Source organism: Heptranchias perlo, chromosome 5 (assembly GCF_035084215.1).
Source record: "Heptranchias perlo isolate sHepPer1 chromosome 5, sHepPer1.hap1, whole genome shotgun sequence".
NCBI classification, from domain to species: domain Eukaryota; kingdom Metazoa; phylum Chordata; class Chondrichthyes; order Hexanchiformes; family Hexanchidae; genus Heptranchias; species Heptranchias perlo.
Window position 1 is genome coordinate 27,336,882 of NC_090329.1, and position 24,767 is coordinate 27,361,648.

The 24,767-nt window shown below is 43.3% G+C and overlaps 1 protein-coding gene across 13 annotated transcripts in view; it reads right to left on the reverse strand.

Moving 5' to 3' along the window:
- The window catches only part of LOC137321665 (regulating synaptic membrane exocytosis protein 1-like), a 984,914-nt gene that overhangs the window by 127,982 nt on the left and 832,165 nt on the right, over positions 1-24,767 (reverse strand). For 12 of the 13 annotated variants that reach the window (XM_067984176.1, XM_067984183.1, XM_067984175.1 and 9 more), the window contains one exon: positions 16,654-16,792. In XM_067984176.1, coding sequence (XP_067840277.1) covers positions 16,654-16,792 — 139 coding nt within the window. The remainder of the gene's footprint in view (positions 1-16,653; positions 16,793-24,767) is intronic. The other variant, XM_067984170.1, reaches the window with a different exon arrangement.

A 24,767-nucleotide genomic window follows, 5' to 3' on the forward strand; every position in this document is an offset into this window, starting at 1 on the left:
GAGGAATTCCTGAAATATGTACAATAGAACTTTCTTAATCAGTATGTTTCCAGCCCAACGAGGAAGGAAGCAGTGCTGGATCTAGTTCTGGGGAATGACGTGGGGGCAAGTGGAGCATGTTTCAGTGAGAGAGCATTTGGGAAAGTGATCATAGTATCATATTATGTTACAGCACGGAAGTAGGCTATTCGGCCCATCGTGCCTGTGCTGGATCTTTGAAAGAGCTATCCAATCAGTCTCGTCCCGTTCTCCAGCCCTTTCCCCATAGCCCTGCAATTTTTCCCCTTCAAGTATTTATCCAATTCCCTTAGAAAGTTTTTGAAAGAATCTGTTTCCCCCACCCTTTCAGGCAGTGCATTCCAGATAATATTAACTCGCTGCCTAAACAACTTTCTCCTCATCTCACCTCTGGTTCTTTTGTCAATTCCCTTAAATCTGTGTCCTCTGGTTACTGACCCTTCAATGGAAAAAGTTTCTCCTTATTTACTCTATCAAAACCCTTCATGATTTTGACCACCTCTATTAAATCTCCACTTAACCCTTCTCTGCTCTAAGGAGAACAACCCCAGCTTCTCCTGTCTCTCCATGTAACTGAAGTGCCTCATCCCTGGTATCATTCTAGTAAATCTCCTCTGCACCCTCTCTAAGGCTTTGACATCCTTCCTATAGTGTGGTGCCCAGAATTGAACACAATACTCCAGCTGAGGCCTATCCAGTGATTTAGAAAGGTTTAGCATAACTTCCTTGCTTTTGTACTCTATGGCTCTATTTACAAAGGATCTCATATGCTTTTTTAACAGCCTTCTCAACTTGTCCTGCCACCTTCAAAGATTTGTGTACATACACCCCCAAGTCTCTCTGTTCCTGCACACACTTTAAAATTGTACCATTTAGTTTAAATTGCCTTTCTTCATTCTTCCTTTCAACATGCATCACTTCACATTTCTCTGCGTTAAATTTCATCTGCTATGTGTCTGCCCATTTCACCAGTCTGTCTATGTCCTCCTGAAGTCTGTTGCTATCCTTCTCGTTTTATGCTACATATCCAAGTTTCGTGTCATCTGCAACTTTGAAATTATGCCCTGGATACCCAAGTCCAGGTCATTAATATATATCAAAAAGAGCAGTGGTCCTAATCATTACCCTTGAGGGATGCCACTTTATGGGCCCGATATTACCATGGCGGTGGGCTCACGGCGGGGGCGCCCGGTGAAATCAGTCTGCTCCGCACGCAATCGCAGGCTGATTGGATCCACTTACCTGGTCTTCCGGATTCCCCGCTGCTAAGTTGCGCGGCGGACGGGCTGTGCATGCTCAGTAAGGTCTGTCAGCTGGAGGAGCTCTATTTAAAGGGGCAGTCCTCCACTGACAGATGCTGCAAGAAATAGGAAAAATGACAGCATGGAGCAGCCCAGGGGGAAGGCTGCTGCCAGGTTAATGATGCCTCACTCCAGCTCTTATTGGATGGGGTGAGGAGGAGGGGGAGGACAGAGATCTTCCCCACGGCGGGCGGGAGGAAGTGGCCTGCCTCTGCCACCAAGAAGGTCTGGCTTGAGGTGGCAGAGGAGGTCACCTGTACCACCAACATATCGCCCACCTGCATACAGTGCAGGAGGCGCTCCAATGGCCTAAGTAGGTCAGCTGAAGTGAGTACACTTACTCATTCCCCTACACTCCATCTGCCACATCACCGCCCCCACCCCACATCTACTTCTGCACAGCCAACACTACTCTGTCACATCACCCCTCACACCCACTCAAACCTCATCCTCATCTTACCTGCACTTACTCACCTCGCCAATACTCATCCCGCCACTACCACTCAACCCAATCCTCATACAATCTCATGGCTCTATCTCATACTCACCCTCTCATGCATCTCTTTCACAGTCAGCCTCACTCAACCTGCCACTACCTGTGCTGCAGCCACAGGGCATGCATAACATATGTGCAGTAGGCAGCGTAAGGCAAACGTGTCGTGAGCATGAAGGGGATGCAGAAGGGTATTTGAGGGTTTGTCATGGTTTTTACTTATATTTAATTTCTGATCAACTCACATTACATATTATATTGGCACCACTACTGCCACGTCTTTGCGAATCTTGTCTGGTTTGTGCAATAATGCCCTTTCCTGAGGATCACTATGAAGACCCACAACTGATGCCACCCATTGTGTCACTGCAGAGTGGGTGTAGGTGTATTTGCAGGGCTCTTTTGTGCAGATGCCTGAGAGACGTCGGCAATGTCCCCGGTGGCACCCTGGAAGGATGCGGAGGAGAAGTTGTTGAGGGCAGTGGTGACTTTGACAGCAACAGGTAAGAAGATGGTGCTCGGGCCAGCCGGGAACAGCTCGGCATGAAGGAGGCTGCAGATGTCCACGACTACATGTCGAGTGACTCTGAGCCTCCGTGTGCACTGCTGCTCAGAGAGGTCCAGGAAGCTGAGCCTCGGTCTGTGGCGAGGGTAGTGCCCTCTGCGACGCATCTCTCTCTGCGGTTGCCCTCCCTCCTGCTGTGCAGGTGGATGTGTCACAGCACTGTGTTGTGGAGCTCCACGTGTGAGAGGTGGACGGTGTGGCCGATGAGGCTGGTGATGCTGTTCGCCCTCCGAGGAGGTCATGACTGCAGCTATGGCGGCCCCCATCCGGAAGATGTACATCTGAGGGGGTCCGCAAGATAGGTACATGTGTCTGGACACCGGGGTAAGTGTGCAATTGGTGAATTTTATTGTTAGGAGGAGGGTGGTGGAGGACAATCTTTGTCCAAGGTGACAGAGTGGCCTCCTACAATGAGTGAGGGTCTCCCCCCCCAACCTGTCAAATGGACCTTTGCAGCTGCCACAGGCTGATGGCTGCAACATGTCCATTTGAACTGGGAGTGTTTCCCTCAGTACGGGAAACAGTCCCAGCTGTTTGCAAAATCCCACCCCTTCTAAAATATCATATTAATCAGGTCTCTGAACGACCTGAAATACCTAAATAAATACCTTAAGTGGCACCCCGCTAGCTTTAATTGCTGGCGGGAGTCCCACATGTGGGGGCTGCGCGCGCATGTGAGCGCGTCAGTGGGGAACCCGGAAGTGGGCGGGTTGGAGCCGGGCTCCGGACCCGCCCCGGGAATCCCCGATTTTCGCAGCCCCTCCGCCAGGAACGCACCCGATAGCAGGTCCGAAAATCGAGCCCTATATGTCCCTCCAATCCGACAAACAACCGTTCACCACTACTCTCTGCTTTCTGTGTCGTTAACCACTGCCCCTTTAACCACATGGGCTTCAATTTTGTTAACAAGTCTATTATGTTCTCCTTGTCAAATGCCTTTTGAAAGTTCATGTACACAACATCAACTGCACTACCCTCATCAACCCTCTCCATTACTTCATCAAAGAACTCAATCAAGTTAATCAATGACTGTCATTTATTAATCCATATCTTTCCAGGTGACAATTAATTTTGTCTCTAAAAGTTTCCCCACCACTAACGTTAGCTGACCAGCCTGTAATCACTGGGTTTATCCCTCTCCCCTTTTTTGAACGGGGTGTAATATTATGATTACAATATCATCAGGTTTAGAGTAGTTATAGAAAAGGACAAGGAACAATCAAACATAAAAATACTTAACTGGAGGAGGGCTAATGATAGTAAGTTGAAAAGGGTGGATTGGAATTGGCAGGTAAAACAGCAAATGAACAATAGGAGGCATTCAAAGAGGAGATTATTTGGGTACAGAGATTGCCATGAGGGGGAAAGGAAGGTCACCCAAAGCCAGAGCTCCCTGGATGACTAAAGCTGTAGACATTAAAATGAAATAGAAAAAGTCGGCTTATGATAAATGTCAGGTTCATAATACAGTAGAGAACCAGGCTGAATACAGAAAGGGCAGAGGGGAACTGAAAAAAGAAATACTCCTAAAAGGCAAGAGCTCTACGTGTGTAAATAAACAACCTCGGTCAATAAGGGAAGTGAGAGATAGTATAAAATTAAAAGAAAGGGTATATATGAAGGCAAAGAACAGTAGAGATCCTGTGGATAAGAGAGATATAAAGAACAGCAAAGGGATACAAAGAAAGTGGTAAGAAGTACAAAAAGGGAATATAGAGAAAAAGCTTTGGAGGGAGATCAAGGTCAATACTAACAGTTTTTACAAATATACTAAGAAGAGGGTGGCTAAGAGTAATGTGGACCCCTTAATGACAGACACAGGTGATATTGTAATTGGAAATCAGGATATGGCAGTATTATTCCAATGCTCTCCTGGCCGGCCTCCCATCTTCCACCCTCCATAAACTTGAGCTCATCCAAAACTCTGTTGCCCGTATCCTAACTCGCACCAAGTCCTGTTCTCCCATCACCCCTGTGCTCGTTAACCTACATTGGCACCCGGTCCGAGAAAGCCTCGATTTAAAAATTCTCATCCTTGTTTTCGAATCCCTCCGTGGCCTCGCCCCTCCCTATCCCTATAACCTCCTCCAGCCCTACAACCTCAACTCTTTTAAAAAGTACTTGGACCTGCATCTAAAGTGCTGTAAACTGCAGGGCTACAGACCGGGTGCTGGAAGGTGGGATTAGAATGGGCACCTGGTTGTCCTTCGAGCCGGCGCGGACACGATGGGCCGAATGGCCCCCTTCTGTGCTGTATCTTTTCAATGGTTCTATGGTTCTATGGTAACCGTCCGAGATCTCTGCACTCCTTCAATTCTGGCCTCTTGCGCATCCCCGATTTTAATCGCTCCATCATTGACGACCATGCCTTCAGCTGCCTCGGCCATAAGCTCTGGAATTTCCTCCCTAAACCTCTCTGCCTCTCTCTCCTCCTTTAAGGCTCATTAAAACCTACCTCTTTGACCAAGCTTTGACCTGTCCTAATGTGGCTCGGTGTCAAATTTTGATCGATAATGCTCCTGTGAAACATCTTCGGACGTTTTACTACGTGAAAGGCACTATATAAATGCAAGTTGTTCTTGTTGTTACTAAATAGCTATTTTGTATTGGTCTTTACAGTAGAGGATGTGGATAAAGTACAAGAGATAAAAGGAAAAATAAATATAGAAGGAACAACTAAATTCAATATAAATTTTAAAAATGGTGATGGAGAAATTAATGAGATGAAAGATAGACAAATCTCCAGAACCTAATGGTTTCCACCGCAGGGTATTAAAAGAAGTAGGTGAGAGAATTGTTAATGCGTTTGTCATGATCATTCTAAACTCTCTCGATTCAGGAACTTTCCTCTTGGATTGGAAAACTGCCAATGTCACTCCATTATAGAAGAAGGGTAGGAGAGATAAAGGAGGAAATTATAGGCCTATCAGTCTAACGTCAGTTGTGGGGAAGTTTCTAGAATCTGTTAATAGGGACTGAATGACTGAGAATTTGGACAAATGTGAGGATGTGACTAGTGCAGTCCCTCAGGGATCTGTACCGGGGCCATAGCTTTTCACTATATTTATAAATGACGTGGATGAAAGAATAGAGAGCCATATATCGAAGTTTGCTGTTGGCACTAAGTTAGATGGCACAGTAAATAGTGTAAATGGGAGCAAAGAGTTGCAAAGGGACATTGATAGATTAAGTGAGTGGACAAAACTGTGGCAGATGGAGTTCAATGTGAGAAGGTGTGATGTCATCCACTTTGGACCTCAGAAAGATAGATCAGAGTATTTTATAAATGGTGAGAAGCTCGGAATTGTGGATGAGCAGAGAGATTTAGGGGTCCATGTACAGAAATCACTAAAAGCTAGTGGACAGGTACATAAAGGGGTGGAAGTTATGTTACAGCTGTACAGAGCTCTGGTTAAACCCCATCTACATTCAGTTCTGGACACCACACCTCAGCAAGGATATATTGGCCTTGGAGGGGGTGCAGTGCAGATTTACCAGAATGATACTGGGACTAATGGGGTTAAATTATGAGGAGAGGTTGCATAGTCTAGGCTTGTATTCTCCTGCTTATAGAAGGTTAAGGAGTGATCTAATTGAGGTGTTTAAGATGATTAAAGGATCAGATAGGGTAGATAAGAGAGAAATTATTTCATCCAATGGGAGAGTCCAGAACAAGGGGTTTTAACCTTAAAATTAGAACGAGGCTGTTCAGGGGTGATGTCAGAAAGCATTTCTTCGCACAAAGAATAGTGGAAATCTAGAACTCTCCTCCTAAAAAAGCTGTTGAGGCTAAGACAATTCATAGAATCATAGAATGATTACAGCACAGAAGGAGGCCATTCAGACCATCGAGCCTGTGCCGGCTCTTTGTAAGAGCAATCCAGTTAGTCCCATTCCCCCGCTCTTTTCCAGTAGCCCTGCAAATTTTTTCCCTTCAAGTATTTATTCAATTCCTTTTTGAAAGCCTCGATTTGAATCTGCTTCCACCACCCTTTCAGGCAGCGCATTCCAGATCATAAATACTCGCTGCATAAAAAAGTTTTTCCTCCTGTCGCCTTTGGTTCTTTTGCCAATTACCATAAATCTGTGTCCTCTGATTCTCGATCCTTCCGCCAATGGGAACAGTTTCTCTTTATTTACTTTATCTAAACCCTTCATGATTTTGAATACCTCTATCAAATCTTCTCTCAACCTTCTCTGTTCCAAGTAGAACAACCCCAGCTCCTCCAGTCTATCCGTGTAACTGAAGTCCCTCATCCCTGGAACCATTCTAGCAAATCTTTTCTGCACCCGCTCTAAGGCCTTCACATCCTTCCTAAAGTGCAGTGCCCAGAACTGGACACAATGCACCAGCTGTGGTCGAACTAGTGTTTTATAAAGGTTCAACATAACTTCCTTGCTTTTGTACTCAATGCCTCTATCAAACCCAGGATCCCGTATGCTTTTTTAACTGCTTTCTCAACCTGTCCAGCCACCTTCAAAGATTTCTGCACATATACCCCCAGGTCTTTCTGTTTCTACATTCCCTTTAGAATTGCACCATTTAGTTTATATTACCTCTCCTTGTTCCTCCTGCCAAAATATCTCACTTCGCATGTCTCTGTGTTAAATTTCATCTGCCATGTATCTGCCCATTCCACCAGCCTATCTATGTCCTCTTGAAGTCTATCACTATCCTCCTCACTGTTTACTACACTTCCAGGTTTTGTGTCATCTGCAAATTTTGAAATTGTGCCCGGTACACCCAAGTCCAAGTCATTAACACGCATCAAAAAAAGCAGTGGTTCTAGTACCGACCCCTGGGGAACACCACTGTACACCTTCCTCCAGTCCGAAAAACAACTGTTCACCACTACTCTCTGTTTCCTGTCACTCAGCCAATTTCGCATACATGTTGCCACTCCCCCTTTTATTCCATGGTCTTCGATTTTGCTGACAAGCCTATTATGTGGCACTTTATCAAACACCTTTTAAAAGTCCATATACACAACATCAACCACACTGCCCTCATCAACCCTCTCTGTTACCTATATAAGAACATAAGAAATAGGAGCAGGAGTAGGCCATACGGTCCCTCGAGCCTGCTCTGCCATTCAATCTATAAGTGCAGGAAATTGGGACTAGCTTAGTGGTATAAACTGGGCGACATGGACATGTTGGGCCGAAGGGCCTGTTTCCATGTTGTAACTTCTATGATTCTATGATTCTAATCAGATCATGACTGATCCCTATATCCCTTGATTCCCCTAGAGTCCAAAAATCTATCCATCTCAGCCTTGAATATATTCAATCACTCAGCATCCATAACCCTCTGGGGTAGAGAATTCTCATCAAAAAACTCAATCAAGTTAGTGAAACACGATTTGCCTTCATCAAATCCATGCTGGCTTTCCTTTATTAATCCACATTTGTCCAAGTGACTATTAATTTTGTCCCAGATTATTGTTTCTAAAAGCTTCTCCACCACCGAGGTTAAACTGACTGACCTGTAGTTGCTGGGTTTATCGTTACATCCTTTCTTGAACAAAGGTGTAACATTTGCAATTCTCCAGTCCTCTAGCACCACCCCCTGTTTCTAAGGATGATTGGAAGATTATGGCCAGCACCTCTGCAATTTCCACCCTTACTTCCCTAAGCAACCTAGGATGCATTCCATCCGGATCGGGTGACTTATCTACTCTAAGTACAGCTAGCCTTTCTAGTACCTCCTCTTTATCAATTTTTAGCCCATTCAGTATCTCAACTACTTTTACTGTGACTTTGGCAGCATCTTCTTCCTTGGTAAAGACAGATGCAAAGTACTCATTTAGGACCTCAGCCATGCCCTCTGCCTCCATGCGTGGGTCTCCTTTATGGTCCCCAATCGTCCCCACCCCTCCTCTTACTACCTGTTTACTATTTATGTGCCTATAGAAGACTTTTGGATTCCCTTTTGTGTTAGCCGCCAGTCTATTCTCATACTCTCTCTTTGCCCCTCTTATTTCCTTTTTCACTTTTCCTATGTACTCTCTATGTTGAGCCTGGTTCTCACTTGTAGTATCAACCTGACATCTGTCATACGTCCCCTTTCTCTGCTTCATCGTAATCTCTATCTCTTTTGTCATCCAGGGAGCTCTAGCTTTGGTTGCCCTACCTTTCCCCCTCGTGAGAATGTACCTAGACTGTACCTAAACCATCTCCTCTTTAAAGGCCGCCCATTGTTCGATTACAGTTTTGCCTGCCAATCTTTGATTCCAATTTACCCGGGCCAATTATAAATTTCAAAACTGAGATTGATAGAATTTTGTTAGACAAGGGTATTAAGGGTTACGGAACCAAGGTGGGTAGATGGAGGTAAGATACGGATCAGCCATGATCTAATTGAATGGTGGAACAGGCTCGCAGGGCTGAATGGCCTACTCCTGTTCCTATGTTCCTATATTCCTAAATAAGAGGGACAAAGAGAGTGTATGAGAATAGATTAGTGGGTAACATAAAAGGCAACACTAAAGTTTTTTATAAGTATATAAATAATAAAAAGGATAATCAAAGAAAGGGTGAGGCCCATTAGGGACCAAAAAGGAAATCTTCTTATGGAGGTAGAGGGCATGGTTGAGGTACTAAATGAATACTTTGCACCTGTTTTCACAAAAGAAGGCGATGCTGCGAATGTCACAGTAAAGGAGGAGGCAGTAGAGAAACTGAATCAGATAAAAATAGATGAAGAGGAGGTGATTAAAATGTTGGCAGTGTTCATGGTAGAAAGTCACCTGGTCCAGATGGAATGCATTCTAGGTTGCTGAGGGAAGTAAGGGTGGAAATAGAGAAGGCTCTGTCCTCAATCTTCCAATCCTCCCTAAATATGGAAGTGGTGTCAGAGGACTGGAGGGTTGCAAATGTTACAGCCCTGCTCAAAAAAGAGGAGAGGAATAAACCAGGTAACTACAGGGCAGTCAGCCTAATGTCAGTGGTGGGGAAACTATTAGAGACAAGATTCCGGAAATAAATGAATTGGCACTTGGAAAAACATGGGTTAATAAATGACAGTCAGCACGGATTTGTTAAAGGAAATTATGTTTGACTAACTTGATTGAGTTCTTTGATGAAGTAGCGGAAAGAGTTGTTAAGGGTAATGTATATGGACTTTCAAAAGGCATTTGATAAAGTACCACATAATAGGCTTTTTAGCAAAATTGAAGCCCATGGGATTAAAGGGGCAGTGGCAGCATGCATACAAAATTGGCTAAGGGATAGAAAGCAGAGAGTAGTGGTGAACGGTTGTTTTTCAGACTGGAGGGAAGTATACAGTGCTGTTCCCCAAGGGTTGGTATTGGGACCACTGCTCTTTTTGATATATGGACTGTGGATATCCTGGACTTGTGTATACAGGGCATAATTTCAAAGTTTGCAGATGACAAGTAACTCTGAAAAGTAGTAAACAGTGAGGAGGATAGCAGCAGACTTCAGGAGGGCATAGACAGACGGGTGAAATGGGCAGACACATGGCAGATAAAAATTTAACACAGAGAAGTGTGAAGTGATGCATTTTGGAAAGAAGAATGAGGATAGGCAATATAAATGAAATGGTACAATTTTAAAGGGGGTGCAGGAACAGAAAGACCTTACAAGAAACTTTGAAGGTGGCAGGACAAGTTGATAAGGCTGTTAAAAAAGCATATGGGATACTGGGCTTTATAAATAAAGGCATAGAGTACAAAAGCAAGGAAGTTACACTAAATATTTATAAATCACTGGCTAGGCCTCAGCTGGAGTATTGTGTCCAATTCTGGGCACCACACTTTAGGAAGGATGTCAAGGCCTTGGAGAAAGTGCAGAGAAGATTTACGAGAATGGTACCACGGATGAAAGACTTCAGTTATGTGGAGAGACTGGAGAAACTGGGGTTGTTCTCCTGAGAGCAGTGAAGGTTATGGGGAGATTTAATAGAGGCGTTCATAATCATGAAGTGTTTTGATAGAGTAAATAAAGAGAAACTATTTGCACTGACAGAAGGGTTGGTAACCAGAGGACACAGATTGAAGTTAATTGGCAAATAAGCCAGAGGTGAGATGAGCAGATTGTTTTTTTACGCAGTAAGTTATTATGATCTGGAATGCATTGCCTGAAAAGGTGGTGGAAGCAGATTCAATAGTAACTTTCAAAAAGGAATTGGATAAATACTTGAAGGGGAGAAAATTGCAAGGCTACAGGGAAGGAGCAGGAGAGTGGGACTAATTGGATAGCTCTTTCAAAGAGCCGGCATAGGCACGATGGGCTGAATGGCCTCCTTCCATGCTGTAAGATTCTATGATCTTATTCTATTCCTCAATTCTACCCAGAGAGTTTCTACTGCCTTCTCATCCTTACTGTTATCACCTCTTTCTATTCATCCACGGTGTTTCATTATTGGCTAGTTTATTCTTATTTTTAAGTGGAATATGTTTGTCCTGAACTCTATTGATCACCTTTTCAAATATTTCCTACTGCTGTTTCCGATTGCTTAGTTCATCCAGAACATTGAACAGTTCAGAGATTGAATGAAACAGTGACTTTAGCCTTCATTAGCCGTACATGTAAATTGAGATATCTCTGACCATTCGAATCACTGTCACAAAACCCTTCCTCCTCCCATGATAAACCTGCTCATTCACCTTGTTTATAAGCTTGACTTTCCACTCCTTCAGTTTCTGATTTCCACCACGCTGCATTGGATTTGTGGACAGAGACCACACAACTCGCTCAGAGGTACAGGGAGAAGGCAATGTGGTCAGAGGGAGGGTCATGTTGTGTTGCTCTTCTGCACTTCTTATCTGGTGGTTTTGGAATGGCTTTGGGGGGAAGATGTGGTACAAATGGGAGTCACTCATTGAGAGATAGCCAATACAAATGAGAGCCAAATAGGGAGTGATAGCCAGTATAAGAACCAGAGGAAAACATTTTACACAGCGAATTGTTATAATTTGGAATGCACTGCCTGAGAAAGGTGGTGGAAGCAGATTCAATAATAACTTTCAAAAGGGAATTGGATGAATACTTGAAGGGGAAAAATTTGCAGGGCTATGAGGAAAGAATAGGGGAGTGGACGAATTGGCTAGCTCTTCCTAAGAGCCAGCACAGGCACAATGAGCCAAATGGCCTCCTTCTGTGCTGTATCATTCTATGATTCTACAAATAGGAGCCACCTAAGCGATGATAGCCAGTACAAATAGGAGCCACCTAGGGAGCGATAGCCAGTACAAATAGGAGCTACCTAGGGAGCGATAGCCAGTACAAATAGGAGCTACCTAGGGAGCGATAGCCAGTACAAATAGGAGCTACCTAGGGAGCGATAGCCAGTACAAATAGGAGCTACCTAGGGAGCGATAGCCAGTACAAATAGGAGCTACCTAGGGAGCGATAGCCAGTACAAATAGGAGCTACCTAGGGAGCGATAGCCAGTACAAATAGGAGCTACCTAGGGAGCGATAGCCAGTACAAATAGGAGCTACCTAGGGAGCGATAGCCAGTACAAATAGGAGCTACCTAGGGAGCGATAGCCAGTACAAATAGGAGCTACCTAGGGAGCGATAGCGAGTACAAATAGGAGCTACCTAGGGAGCGATAGCCAGTACAAATAGGAGCTACCTAGGGAGCGATAGCCAGTACAAATAGGAGCTACCTAGGGAGCGATAGCCAGTACAAATAGGAGCTACCTAGGGAGCGATAGCGAGTACAAATAGGAGCTACCTAGGGAGCGATAGCCAGTACAAATAGGAGCTACCTAGGGAGCGATAGCCAGTACAAATAGGAGCTACCTAGGGAGCGATAGCGAGTACAAATAGGAGCTACCTAGGGAGCGATAGCCAGTACAAATAGGAGCTACCTAGGGAGCGATAGCGAGTACAAATAGGAGCTACCTAGGGAGCGATAGCGAGTACAAATAGGAGCTACCTAGGGAGCGATAGCCAGTACAAATAGGAGCTACCTAGGGAGCGATAGCCAGTACAAATAGGAGCTACCTAGGGAGCGATAGCCAGTACAAATAGGAGCTACCTAGGGAGCGATAGCCAGTACAAATAGGAACTACCTAGGGAGCGATAGCCAGTACAAATAGGAGCCACCTAAGCGATGATAGCCAGTACAAATAGGAGCTACCTAGGGAGCGATAGCGAGTACAAATAGGAGCTACCTAGGGAGCGATAGCGAGTACAAATAGGAGCTACCTAGGGAGCGATAGCCAGTACAAATAGGAGCTACCTAGGGAGCGATAGCCAGTACAAATAGGAGCTACCTAGGGAGCGATAGCCAGTACAAATAGGAGCTACCTAGGGAGCGATAGCCAGTACAAATAGGAGCTACCTAGGGAGCGATAGCGAGTACAAATAGGAGCTACCTAGGGAGCGATAGCCAGTACAAATAGGAGCTACCTAGGGAGCGATAGCCAGTACAAATAGGAGCTACCTAGGGAGCGATAGCCAGTACAAATAGGAGCTACCTAGGGAGCGATAGCCAGTACAAATAGGAGCTACCTAGGAAGCAATAGCCAGTACAAATGGGAGTCACCCAGGGAGTTATAGCCAATGCAAATTTTTTTTTTTATTCGTTCATGGGAAGTGGGCGTCGCTGGCGAGGCCGGCATTTATTGGCCATCCCTAATTGCCCTCGAGAAGGTGGTGGTGAGCCGCCTTCTTGAACCGCTGCAGTCCGTGTGGTGAAGGTTCTCCCACAGTGCTGTTAGGAAGGGAGTTCCAGGATTTTGACCCAGCGACGATGAAGGAACGGCGATATATTTCCAAGTCGGGATGGTGTGTGACTTGGAGGGGAATGAAATTGAAGCCAACTAAGGAGTGATAGCCAGTAAAAATTTCAGCCAGCGAAGGGGTGATTGCCAGTACAAATGGGTGCCAACTAGGGAGTGATAGCCAGTACAAATTGCAGCCACCCATGAAGTTAATACCCACTGTAAATGGGAGCGAATTAAGGAAAGATAGCCAGTACAAGTGGGAGCCAACTGAGGAATAATGGCCAGTACAAAGGGAGCCAGCTAGAGAGTGATAGCCATATCAAAAGGGAGCCAGCTAGAGAGTGATAGCCATATCAAAAGGGAGCCAGCTAGGGAGTGATAGCCATATCAAAAGGGAGCCAGTTAGGAAACGATAACCAGAACACATGGGAGTCACCCCGGGATTTAATAGCCAGTACAAATGCGATCCAACTGAGCAATAATAGCCAGTACAAATGGGAGCCAGCCGGGGAATAATAGCCAGACTCCTCCGTTCTTTTAAATTACTGACCCATCAACAACCTTCCTTTCTTCTCCAATGTCCTTGAACGTACTGTCACCTCCCAAATCGGTGCCCATCTTTTCCGCAACTCCATGTTTGAACCCCTCCAATCAGGATTCTGCCCCTGCCACATCACTGAAATGCCGCTTATCAAAGTCACAAATGACATCCTATGTCATAGACTGAGGTCAGTCTAACCTCGGTGGTGGGCAAATTATTGGAATCAACTTTGAGGGACAGGATAAACAGTCATTTGGAAAAGCACGGAGTAATCAAGGACAGTCAGCATGGATTTGTTAAGGGAAGGTCGTGTCTGACTAACTTGATTGAATTTTTTGAGGAGGTAACAAGGAGGGTCGATGAGAGTAGCACGTTTGATGTAATCGACATGGATTTTAGCAAGGCTTTTGACAAGGTCCCACATGGCAGACTGGTCAAAAAAAGTAAAAGTCCATGGGATCCAAGGGAATGTGGCAAGTTGGATCCAAAATTGGCTCAGTGGCAGGAAGCAAAGGGTAATGGTTGACGGGTGTTTTTGCGACTGGAAGGCTGTTTCCAGTGGGGTTCTACAAGGCTCAGTACTAGGACCCTTGCTTTTTGTGGTTATATATTAATGATTTGGACTTGAATGTGGCGGGCTTGATCAAGAAGTTTGCAGATGATACAAAAATTGGCCGTGTGGTTGATAGTGAGGAGCAAAGCTGTGGACTGCAGGAAGATATTAATAGACTGGTCAGGTGGGCAGAAAAGTGGCAAATGGAATTCAGTCCAGAGAAGTATGAGGTTATGTATTTAGGGAGGACAAACAAGGCAAGGGAATACACAATAAATGGGAGGATACTGAGAGGTGTAGAGGAACAAAGGGACCTTGGAGTGCATGTCCACAGATCCCTGAAGGTAGCAGGACAGGTAGATAAGTTGGTTAAAAATGCATATGGGATAGTTTCTTCTATTAGACGAGGCATAGAATATAAGAGCAGGGAGGTTATGCTAGAACTGTATAAAACATTGGTTAGTCCACAGCTTGAGTACTGTGTACAGTTCTGGTCACCACATTACAGGAAAGATCTGATTGCACTAGAGAGGGTACAGAGGAGATTTACGAGAATGTTGCCAGGGCTGGAGAATTTTAGCTATGGGGAAAGATTGGATAGGCTGGGGTTGTTTTCTTTTGAACAAAGGAGGCAGAGGGGAGATTTAATTGGGGTATATAAAATTATGATGGGACTGGATAGAGTGGATAGGGAGGACCTATTTCCCTTAGCAGAGGGATCAGTGACCAGGGGGTATAGATTTAAAGTAATTGGTAGAAGGATTAGAGGGGAGCTGAGGAGAATTTTTTTCACCCAGAGGATGGTGGGGGCCTGGAACTCACTGCCTGAAAGGGTGGTAGAGGCAGAAACCCTCAACTCATTTAAAAAGTATTTGGATGTGCACTTGAAGTGCCCTAACCTACAGGGCTACGACCAAGTGCTGGAAAGTGGGATTAAAGTGGGTAGCTCTTTTTCGGCCGGCACGGACACGATGGACCGAATGGCCTCCTTCTGTGCTGTAACTTTCTATGATTCCATGATTCTATGATAAACAGTAAACCAGCAGAGTTTCTGGGAGAAGATAGGAGGATTATATGGCCTACTCCTAAGGTTTGATAATGATCTACAAGGGATGTCAGTGCAAAGAAATAGCGACTGGAACGACATCCACTATAAGTGATTCATGTATAACTTTAATGACTAGTGTAATTAACATAGGCAGAGGGATCAATTAACCTATATATCATGGTATAGAGTGGGTGTTTAGGTAAATAAGCAGTCAATAAACTGTTCTTGAAAGGTTCTGAGAACAGACAGATCAGGAAGTTTTGTTTATGGAATGTACCTGTGAAGTGAGCAACTGAGGCTGTTTACATAAATAAGCTGTTCTTGAAAGAATCCAAGAGCAGATTAATCATGAAGTCTAGCTGTGAAACGTACCTTTGAAGTAGGCAAACTGGGAGTTTTAAGAAGTGTTTTTTTTCCAGAGTTAGGTGGGAGAGTTCGAAAGAGAAAGGGACCCACAGTTACTCTTGTATACAGTATAGATTGATCACCTGTACTGTATATGAATAAAGTCTGTTCTGTATACTCCACTATCAAGTGTCTCGTATTTACTCAAAGCGTGTCGTTGTGAACCTTAGGAGGAAGGAGGTCAACAGCAATGAAGTGCTGCAGATCCTCTGTCTGGAACTGAAGCTAGTGGGCTGTAATGCATAATAGAAACAGGGCACTTCAAGAAATCAGTACCATAACTGTAGCTGATTTGCTCCAGCAATTAATGTAAATGAGGCAATTATAGCCTAAAATGTGTTTCAAAAGGAAATTCCCGCGGATGCTCCCCATTTTAAAATTCTGCGCCAGAATTTTGTTGTTTTAACTATGGCTGTTAATTTCCACCCATGATGCTCCGCTAAGCATATTTTCCAATCTTGTAATGTCACCTGCAACTACTGAATGAATAAAAATTCACTACAGGAAGAGCAGAAAACAATAGGTTTTTGAAGTTATTTTTAAGGGAGGGAAATCTTATAGGAAAATCAAACTGTTAAAAATAACTATCTTTGAATTCTGGGATTTGGTTGATTAGGGGTAATGAAAAATAAACAATACTTCAATAATTGGAACAGGTAACATTCATAAAAGTTGTAAGTGCTGAGAAAAGCTAGGCTGTTTAGGAGTGAAATCAGGAAGCATTTTTTCACCAAAAGAATAATGGATTTCAGGAACTCTCTTCCCCAAAAGGCTCTGGATGATTGAATTGAAATTGTCAAAACTGAGATTGATAGATTTTTACTTGATAAGGATATCAAAGGCTATGAAACAAAAGCAGGTAAATGGAGTGAAATAACAGATCAGCCCACTCCTGTTCCTATGTTCCGAGAATATTCAGACAGTGGAGATATTGGTGACAGAGCTACCCTGTGCCCCAGGATCAGCCCTTTTGGAGCTCACCTCTCCCAGAGCACACCGAGGCACTCCAGCACAGCAGCGTACTTACTTTCCCTCCGAACTGTAGCTGTTCATGCTTCCGTCGGTGGATTCCCGGCTGGCTTGTCGAGTCATACGTCGCATTTCCACTGCCATGCCAGTCTCTGTGCTTCTCTGTATGGCATTTTTGGATTTCTTGCCCCCAGCTTCTGTGAACAAATATAACTTTGAAATAGCTGAGCAACATTTTAGTATCAGGTTCATCCAATAACTGCAGAGAAACAGAAATTTGGTCTTGAAAGATGTTTGAAAAGTCCACTGCTGCTCATTAAGGGTGCTTCATTTTTTAAACTTGCCAAAGTTGCCATATTGAGAAGTTTCAGGCAAAGATAAGATGTAGGAACAGCCTGCTGCAAAAACTCAATTAAAATATTGACAGCTGATAATCTACTTGCATGTTCTCCTCTTTCTTTAATTTTATTTTTATTATTGCACTTCCAATCTTCTCTCTTTAATGTGCTGCGGTACAGTCTCACAGGTGCTGTCATCCTGCTGGTACTTTCTCCAAATGGTAATGCTTTATATACATGCCTAGCACTGAAGTCAGGATTCTCTGCTTTTGGCAGAAACCTGGGGCTAGAGCTCCACTCATTTACCTCAGTAATATCAGCGCAATCTAGATGGAATCTGCCGAACCAATGCAAAAGATGCAAAACGTAAGTGAGTTATGACCAAAACCACTCACGTTTGTGTTTTCCACGATCTTTTACGCTGGTTTAACATTCAATTTAAACCAGCGGATCAGGCCCCGGCCACAAAACTGACCACATACCCCCAGGTCAAAATTGCAAGATTCCACCGATTGTGCTGGTTGGGGAAGGCTCTTCAAATTACACTCATTTTCTTCGGCACACAGGCAATACTAGGCACATTTTTTAAGTTTGTTCATATCAAAAAATATTTAATTTACTAAGAAACTGTCTAGCGTACACCAATGAAACTATTAAATGGTTCAGTATAGTTTTTTAAAGTCATTTTCATTGATTTTAAATCAGGTTACTCACAGGTGGAGGAATGGACACCGTTATTAAAAATGCTTATTTTTGGTGATAAACCCATTTTCAGCTGTATTAATAAAACTGCACCAGGTTACCACTCTTAAATACATCAAGAAATACTTTTTAATGTAAAGAAAAATCAGCCTCATTTAAATATTTTGAAGGGTTGCCAATGGGATTCTCACTTGTGATGGGTCACACCCCTCTGATGTAAGGATGATAACAGCTGCTGCTGGCCTCGGGTACCGGTTGTTTCCAGGACAGCTGAAGAGGAGTCTGATTTAAAGAACAATGTAAATTTTGTGGGATCCCAGAATGCAGTCAGTTAACTCGTAAGGGCTGGAATACAAAGGAGTGGAAGTTATGTTACAGTTGTACAGAGCTCTGGTTAGACCCCATCTGGAGATACTGCATTCGGTTCTGGGCACCGCACCTCAGGAAGGATATATTTGGCCTTGGAGGGGGTGCAGCGCAGATTCACCAGAATGATACTGGCTTGTATCTGGCTTCCCTTGAATTAGAAGATTAAGGGGTGATCTAATTGATGTGTTTAAGATGATTAAAAGATTTGATAGGGTAGATAGAGAGAAACTATTTCTTCTGGTGGGAGAGTCCAGAACAAGGAGGCATAACCTTAAAATTAGAGCTAGGCCATTCAGGAGTGATGTCAGGAAGCACTTCTTCATGCAAAGAGTAGTGGAAATCTGGAACTCTCTCCCCCAAAAAGCTGTTGCGGCTAAGTCAATTGTAAATTTCAAAACTGAGATTGATAGATTTTGTTAGGCAAGGGTATTAAAGGTTACGGAACCAACATGGGTAGATGGGATGAAGGTACAGATCAGCCATGATCTAACTGAATAATGGAACAGGACCAATGGCCTCCCTTTATTGCTCCCTCTGAATGCACCTGCCCATATTGGATGGATGTATTCGATGGGCATCATCACTCCCAGCAGAAAATCATGAATGTGTTGGCAGCTGGCAAGGAGCCAGCAGGATGGATCCCTGAATGATTTCCCTCCACCACCTATTCCAGACCACCTCAAATCAGGCAGATAGCCCACCAAAAATCGGTTTTAAGCATTACATGGCTGTTTGCCCATGGCAGCGTCCCAGCTACGTCAGATTTTGTCCTTAGCTGATGTCCACATATAAGCACATTGCAACAAGAAACACTGGAAAGTGAGCAGAAGTGGGAACAATGGTTGAATTCCTCCCCCCATCCCAGAGGCACTCTGAGATTCCCGCACATGGGAGAACTACATCTGGAACGTCCCAGCTTTGTGCGGCTTTAGTACCACGTTGGGCAGTTAGACGTTGGACAGCTATTATTTTCAATCAGTCTAATGTCACTTGTAATAGCAGAACCATCCAGCCAGGAAACAGCAGCCGAAAACCATTGTTTGATATATTAGTGTATATGATACTCCTCCGCTATTTAAAGCTGAAACAGGAGATAATGGAATGCTTACCAGCATGTTAAATATCGGAACACTGATACTGCAAGCAACATTCCCTAGGCTAATATTATCAGGTCACTTGACTGTGTCCTTGTTCACCCCTCTGTGTACAAACAGATGATTACGATGACAACAGGGCCCCTTCTTTTTACCCATAGCCTGATAATCATACAGCTCCACTGTTTTTCCATGAATTCACATTTTCAGCAAACAAAATGCCAACACACCACCGTTATGTGAACTGTATCCAAATTGAATAGGAATTGGAGGTGGGTAAAGAGGAACTGCTACTCGGCACAAAGTTTCTGTCCATAAAAATAGAGAAGCAAACCTCAAAGTGGGGATGTGACTCACAGGCTGGCAGCTCTTTGTTTATCAACTCATCAAAGCTGGAGAGTTTGGGGTTCCACTTATAGCCCAGTGAATCCCTACAGGGTGGTCCCAGGTTCAGTCCCTGGTCTATGCTGTATTAAGAACATAAGAAACAGGAGCAGGAGTAGGCCTTACGGCCCCTCGAGCCTGCTCCGCCATTGAATAAGATCATGGCTGATCTTCTACCACGACTCCACTTTCCCGCCCTATCCCCATATCCCTTGATTCCCTTAGAGTCCAAATATCCATCAATCTCAGTCTTAAATATACTCAATGACTGAGCATCCACATCCCTCTGGGCTAGAGAATTCCAAAGATTCACAACCCTCTAAGTGAAGAAATTTTTCCTCATCTCAGTCCTAAATGGCCACCCCTTATCTTGAGACAATGAACCCTAGTTCTACACCGTCCAGCCAGGAGAAACAGCCTCTCAGCATCTCAGCCCCGTCGAGCCCTCTAAGAATTTTATACGTTTCAATGAGATCACCTCTCATTCTTTGAAACTCCAGAGAATATAGGCCCATTCTACTTAATCTCTCCTCACAGGACAACCCTCTCATCCCAGGAATCAATCTGGTGAACCTTCGTTGCACCCCCTCTAAGGCAAGTATATCCTTCCTTAGGTAAGGAGACCAAAACTGTACACAGTACTCCAGGTGTGATCTCACCAGAGCCCCATATAATTGCAGCAAGACCTCCTTACTCTTATACTCCAACCCCCTTGCAATAAAGGCTAACATGCCATTTGCCTTCCTAATTGCTTGCTGTATCTACATGTTAACTTTCTGTGATTCATGTACAAGGACACCCAAATCCCTCTGAACACCAACATTTCTTAGTCTCTCACCTTTTAAAAAAATTCTGCTTTTCTATTCTTCCTACCAATGTGGATAATTTCACATTTCCCCACATTATACTCCATCTGCCATCTTCCTGCCCACTCACTTAATCTGTCCATATCCCTTTGCAGCCTCTTTGCGTTCTCCTCACAGATTACTTTCTCACCTAGCTTTGTATTGTCAGCAAACTTGGATACATTACATTCGGTCCCCTCATCTAAGTCATTAATATAGATTGTAAACAGCTGAGGCCCAAGCACTGATCCTTGCGGCATCCCACTAGTTACAACCTCCCAACCCGAAAATGACCTGTTTATTCCTACTCTCTGTTTTCTGTCGGTTAACCAATCCGCAATCCACACTAATATATCACCCCCAGTCCCATGAGCCCTAATCTTATGTAACAACCTCTTGTGTGGCACCTTATTGAATATCTTTTGAAAATCCAAATATTCTACATCCACTGGTTCCCCTTTATCTACCCTGCTAGTTACACTATCAAAAAACTCTAATAGATTTGTCAAACATGATTTCCCTTTCATAAAACTTTGTTGATTCTGTCTAATTATGTTATGATTTTCTAAGTGCCCTGTTAATACATCCTTAATAATAGATTCTAGCATTTTCCTGATGACTGATGTCAGGCTAACTGGCCTACAGTTCCCTGTTTTCTCTCTCTCGCCTTTCTTGAATAACAGGGTTACATTTACTACCTTCCAGTCCATGGGGACTATTCTAGAATCTAAGGAATTCTGGAAGATCAAAATTAATACATCCACTATCTCTGCAGCCACCTATTTTAAAACCCTAGGATGTAGGACATCAGATCCAGGGGATTTGTCAGCTTTTAGTCCCATTAATTTCTCCAGTACTTTTTCTTTACTAATCTTAATTACTTTAAGTTCCTCACTATCATTAGACCCTTGGTTCCCCACTATTTCTGGTACATTTTTTGTCTCTTCTACTGTGAAGACAGATACAAAATATTTGTTTAATGTCTCTGCCATTTCCTTATTTCCCATAATAATTTCTCCTGTCTCTGCCTCTAAGAGTCCCAAGTTTACTTTTGCTACTCTCTTCCTTTTTATATACTTGTAGAAACTCTTACAATCTGTTTTTATATTTTTTGCGAGTTTACTCTTGTATTCAATTTTCTCCCTTATCATCAATTTCTTGGTTATCCTTTGCTGATTCCGAAAACCCTCCCAAACCTCAGGCTTACTACTCTTTTTGGTGACATTGTAAGCCTCTTCTTCTAATCTAACACTATCCTTAACTTCTCTAGTTAGCCACAGTTGGATCATTTTTCCCGTGGAGTTTTTATTCCTCAAGGGAATGTATATTCGTTGAGAATTATGAAATATTTCTTTAAATGTTCACCATTGCTTATCTACCGTCATATCTTTCAATCTAATTTCCCAATCTACCTAAGCCAACTCGTCCCTCATACCTACGCAATTGGCTTTGTTTAAATTTAAGATCCTAGTTTCGGACTTGACTACATCACTCTCAAACTCAATATGAAATTATATCATATTATGATTACTCTGCCCCAGTGGATCCTTAATTATAAGATTACTAATTAACCCTGTCTCATTACACAATACTAGATAGCCTATTCCGTAGTTGGTTCCTCAACAAATTGTTCTAGAAAACTATCTCGAATGCATTCCATGAACTTGTCCTCCAAACTACTTTTGGTTGGTCCAGTCTACATGAAGATTAAAGTCCCCCATGATTATTGCATTACCCTTGTTACATACTCCTCTAATTTCCTGATTTATACTCTGTCAAACACTATAACTACTGTTAGGGGGCCTAACAGGGGATTTTAGGGGGTATTGGCCTATCTGAGCCAGGTCAACACATTTGGGCTTACATTATTGAACAACGTGTCAATCCAGGCTTAACACATAAAGAATGGCCACTTGGGCAAGGCACTCGAGCGCTGCTGTCGTCCATCAAACTGCACCTGACATGACTCACTTATCTTCCGGAGAAGGTTGCTAAGATGACAGATGAGTAGAAACAGAATAATTAGTCGATGAGTGGAATTTTGCTGCCCTGATTTCTGAAAACGTCTGGCAGGTTAATGCCAGTGTAACAAAGACCCTGTTCTTATTGTACACTTTCACTGCACAAGATGAACTAGAACTACAGCATCAAATGAAACAGCACCTATTAAGTGAATTACGGCTCACTGGATCATTTATTCATGCTTGTGTGTCTACTGATCAGTTTATTTGTCTTTCTGCCTATCTATCTCTCCAGCTATCTACACTACTATTAAAAAGTTCTGAGCTTAAGATATCGACGTCCGTGACAAACAGAAGAACCTTGACTGGATGTCCATTTGGTGCTCACACGTAAGTGTAAACATTAGGTCTGATTTCCGATTCCTGGGTGAGGAGCAGCACTCGCAGGGAGCACTAATCAAGAAATCACAGGCTCACAGCATCTGGTTTTCTATCTGTTTAAGGGGTTGGTAACCAGAGGATACAGATTTAAGGTGATCAGCAAAAGAGCCAGAGGCGACATGAGGAAACATTGTTTTAATGCAGCGAGTTGTTATGATCTGGAATGCACAGCCTGAAAGGGTGGTGGAAGCAGATTCAATAGTAACTTTCAAAAGGGAATTGGATAAATACTTGAAAGGGAAACATTTACAGGGCTATGGGGAACGAGTAGGGGAGTGGGACTAATTGGATAGCTCTTTCAAAGAGCCGGCACAGGCACGATGGGCCAAATGGCCTTCTCCTGTGCTGTACCCACTATGATAAATGAATGACCAGTAAATCAGGGGCTATAGGCCTGTGATTTTCTGATTAGTACTCCCAACGAAAGGAGCATTAATCTGAAAATACATTTTGAAACCTCTGTTCCTTCTCTGTGGTTATTTGATGAAACTCAAAATATTCACTCATTGAAGACAAAACTTTACCCATTTATGAGTGATGTTTCTTTCAAAAGGTTAAATTGCTGTTGTGCTAATAGGCAATTTTAGGGGCTCCCTGGTGATTCAGCTGGTTGGAGCAATGAGCACCTGTGCTGTATAGATTAGGGAGGTTCCAGATTCAATCTCTCATCTGTTGGGTTAGCTGCTCTCATCTGGGACAGGAATAAGGGCATTCTAATTAACTTCAGCTAGGGAGGGCAGAAAACAAAGTAGCCAGATTCCTGCTAGCCAGTGGCTCCTTCTGGAAATAGATGTCAAGTGAGGACAGGAACGAAATTGGATGTGAAGATTGGCCACTCGAAGAAGATGCCAGAGGACACCCCAGCAGCTATGGAATGCATCTCAGCAAAAAATCAACGTCTTCTGGAGAGGAGGAGGGAAGAAACTGACAGAAAAAGAAGGAAGGGAATTAAAGGTAGAATCGAGTATCCCCTAATATTGCTCTCATTACAAATATGACAATCAGTGAGAAACAATTACTGTTCAAATTTACGTGGAACCCTCAACAGTAGTCAAAGACATTACCACTCCTACAGATGCATACCAGAAAGCAGCATATTAGACCTAGACCTTTTACAACCATAGATGGAGCCATTAGCCCAAAGAGACTGTGCTGGCTGTTTGCTATAGCAATCCAAAACTAATCTCACAGCCTTGCTTTCTCCTCATAGCCCTGTATCTTACCCTGCTTTAAATATTTTTCCACTTTTCTCATAAAATATGCAATTATCTCTGTGACAACCAGTACCTGTGGCAAATAATTCCATACTCAAACAACCCTCTATGTAAATAAACTTCTCCTAGCATCTCTCCTCACCCTCTTAGAAATAATTTTAAATTGATGACCCCCTCACCACTGACCCCCCAACTAGAGGAAATGGTCTTTCTCTACTCACCCTTTAAAAACTCTTCATAATTTAAAAAACCTCTATTGGATTAACCCATTAAACTTTGACTTCCTTTATTGACTTATAATAGCTGGGAGGAGGGAAACATTTATTATGATGAAGGTTTGTAATAATGAGATTCAACTGTATCTAAATAACATCTATCCCTGGCCAATATCCCCAAGAACATCGCTAAAACTGATTATCAGGTCATTTATCGAATTCTTGTTTGTGGGACCTTACCCTGAGCAATTTGGTTGTTGCCTTTCCCTACATTATAACAGTGCCTACTATTAAAAAAGTACTTCATTAGCTGCAAAGTGCTTTGATCCTGAGGTAGTGAAAGGCCAAAATAATTGCAAGTTCTTCTTCTATTAAATCTCCTCTTAGCCTTCTTTGCTCCAGTGGAAATACTCCAAGTATCTCAATAACTTTTGGTAGGAAGAATGAGGAGAGGCAATATAAACTAAATGGTATAATTTTAAAGGGGGCACAGGAACAGAAAGACCTGGGGGTGCACATGCACAAATCCGTGAAGGTGGTAGGACAAGTTGAGAAGGCTGTTAAAAAAGCATATGTGATCCTTGGCTTTATAAAGGCATAGAGTACAAA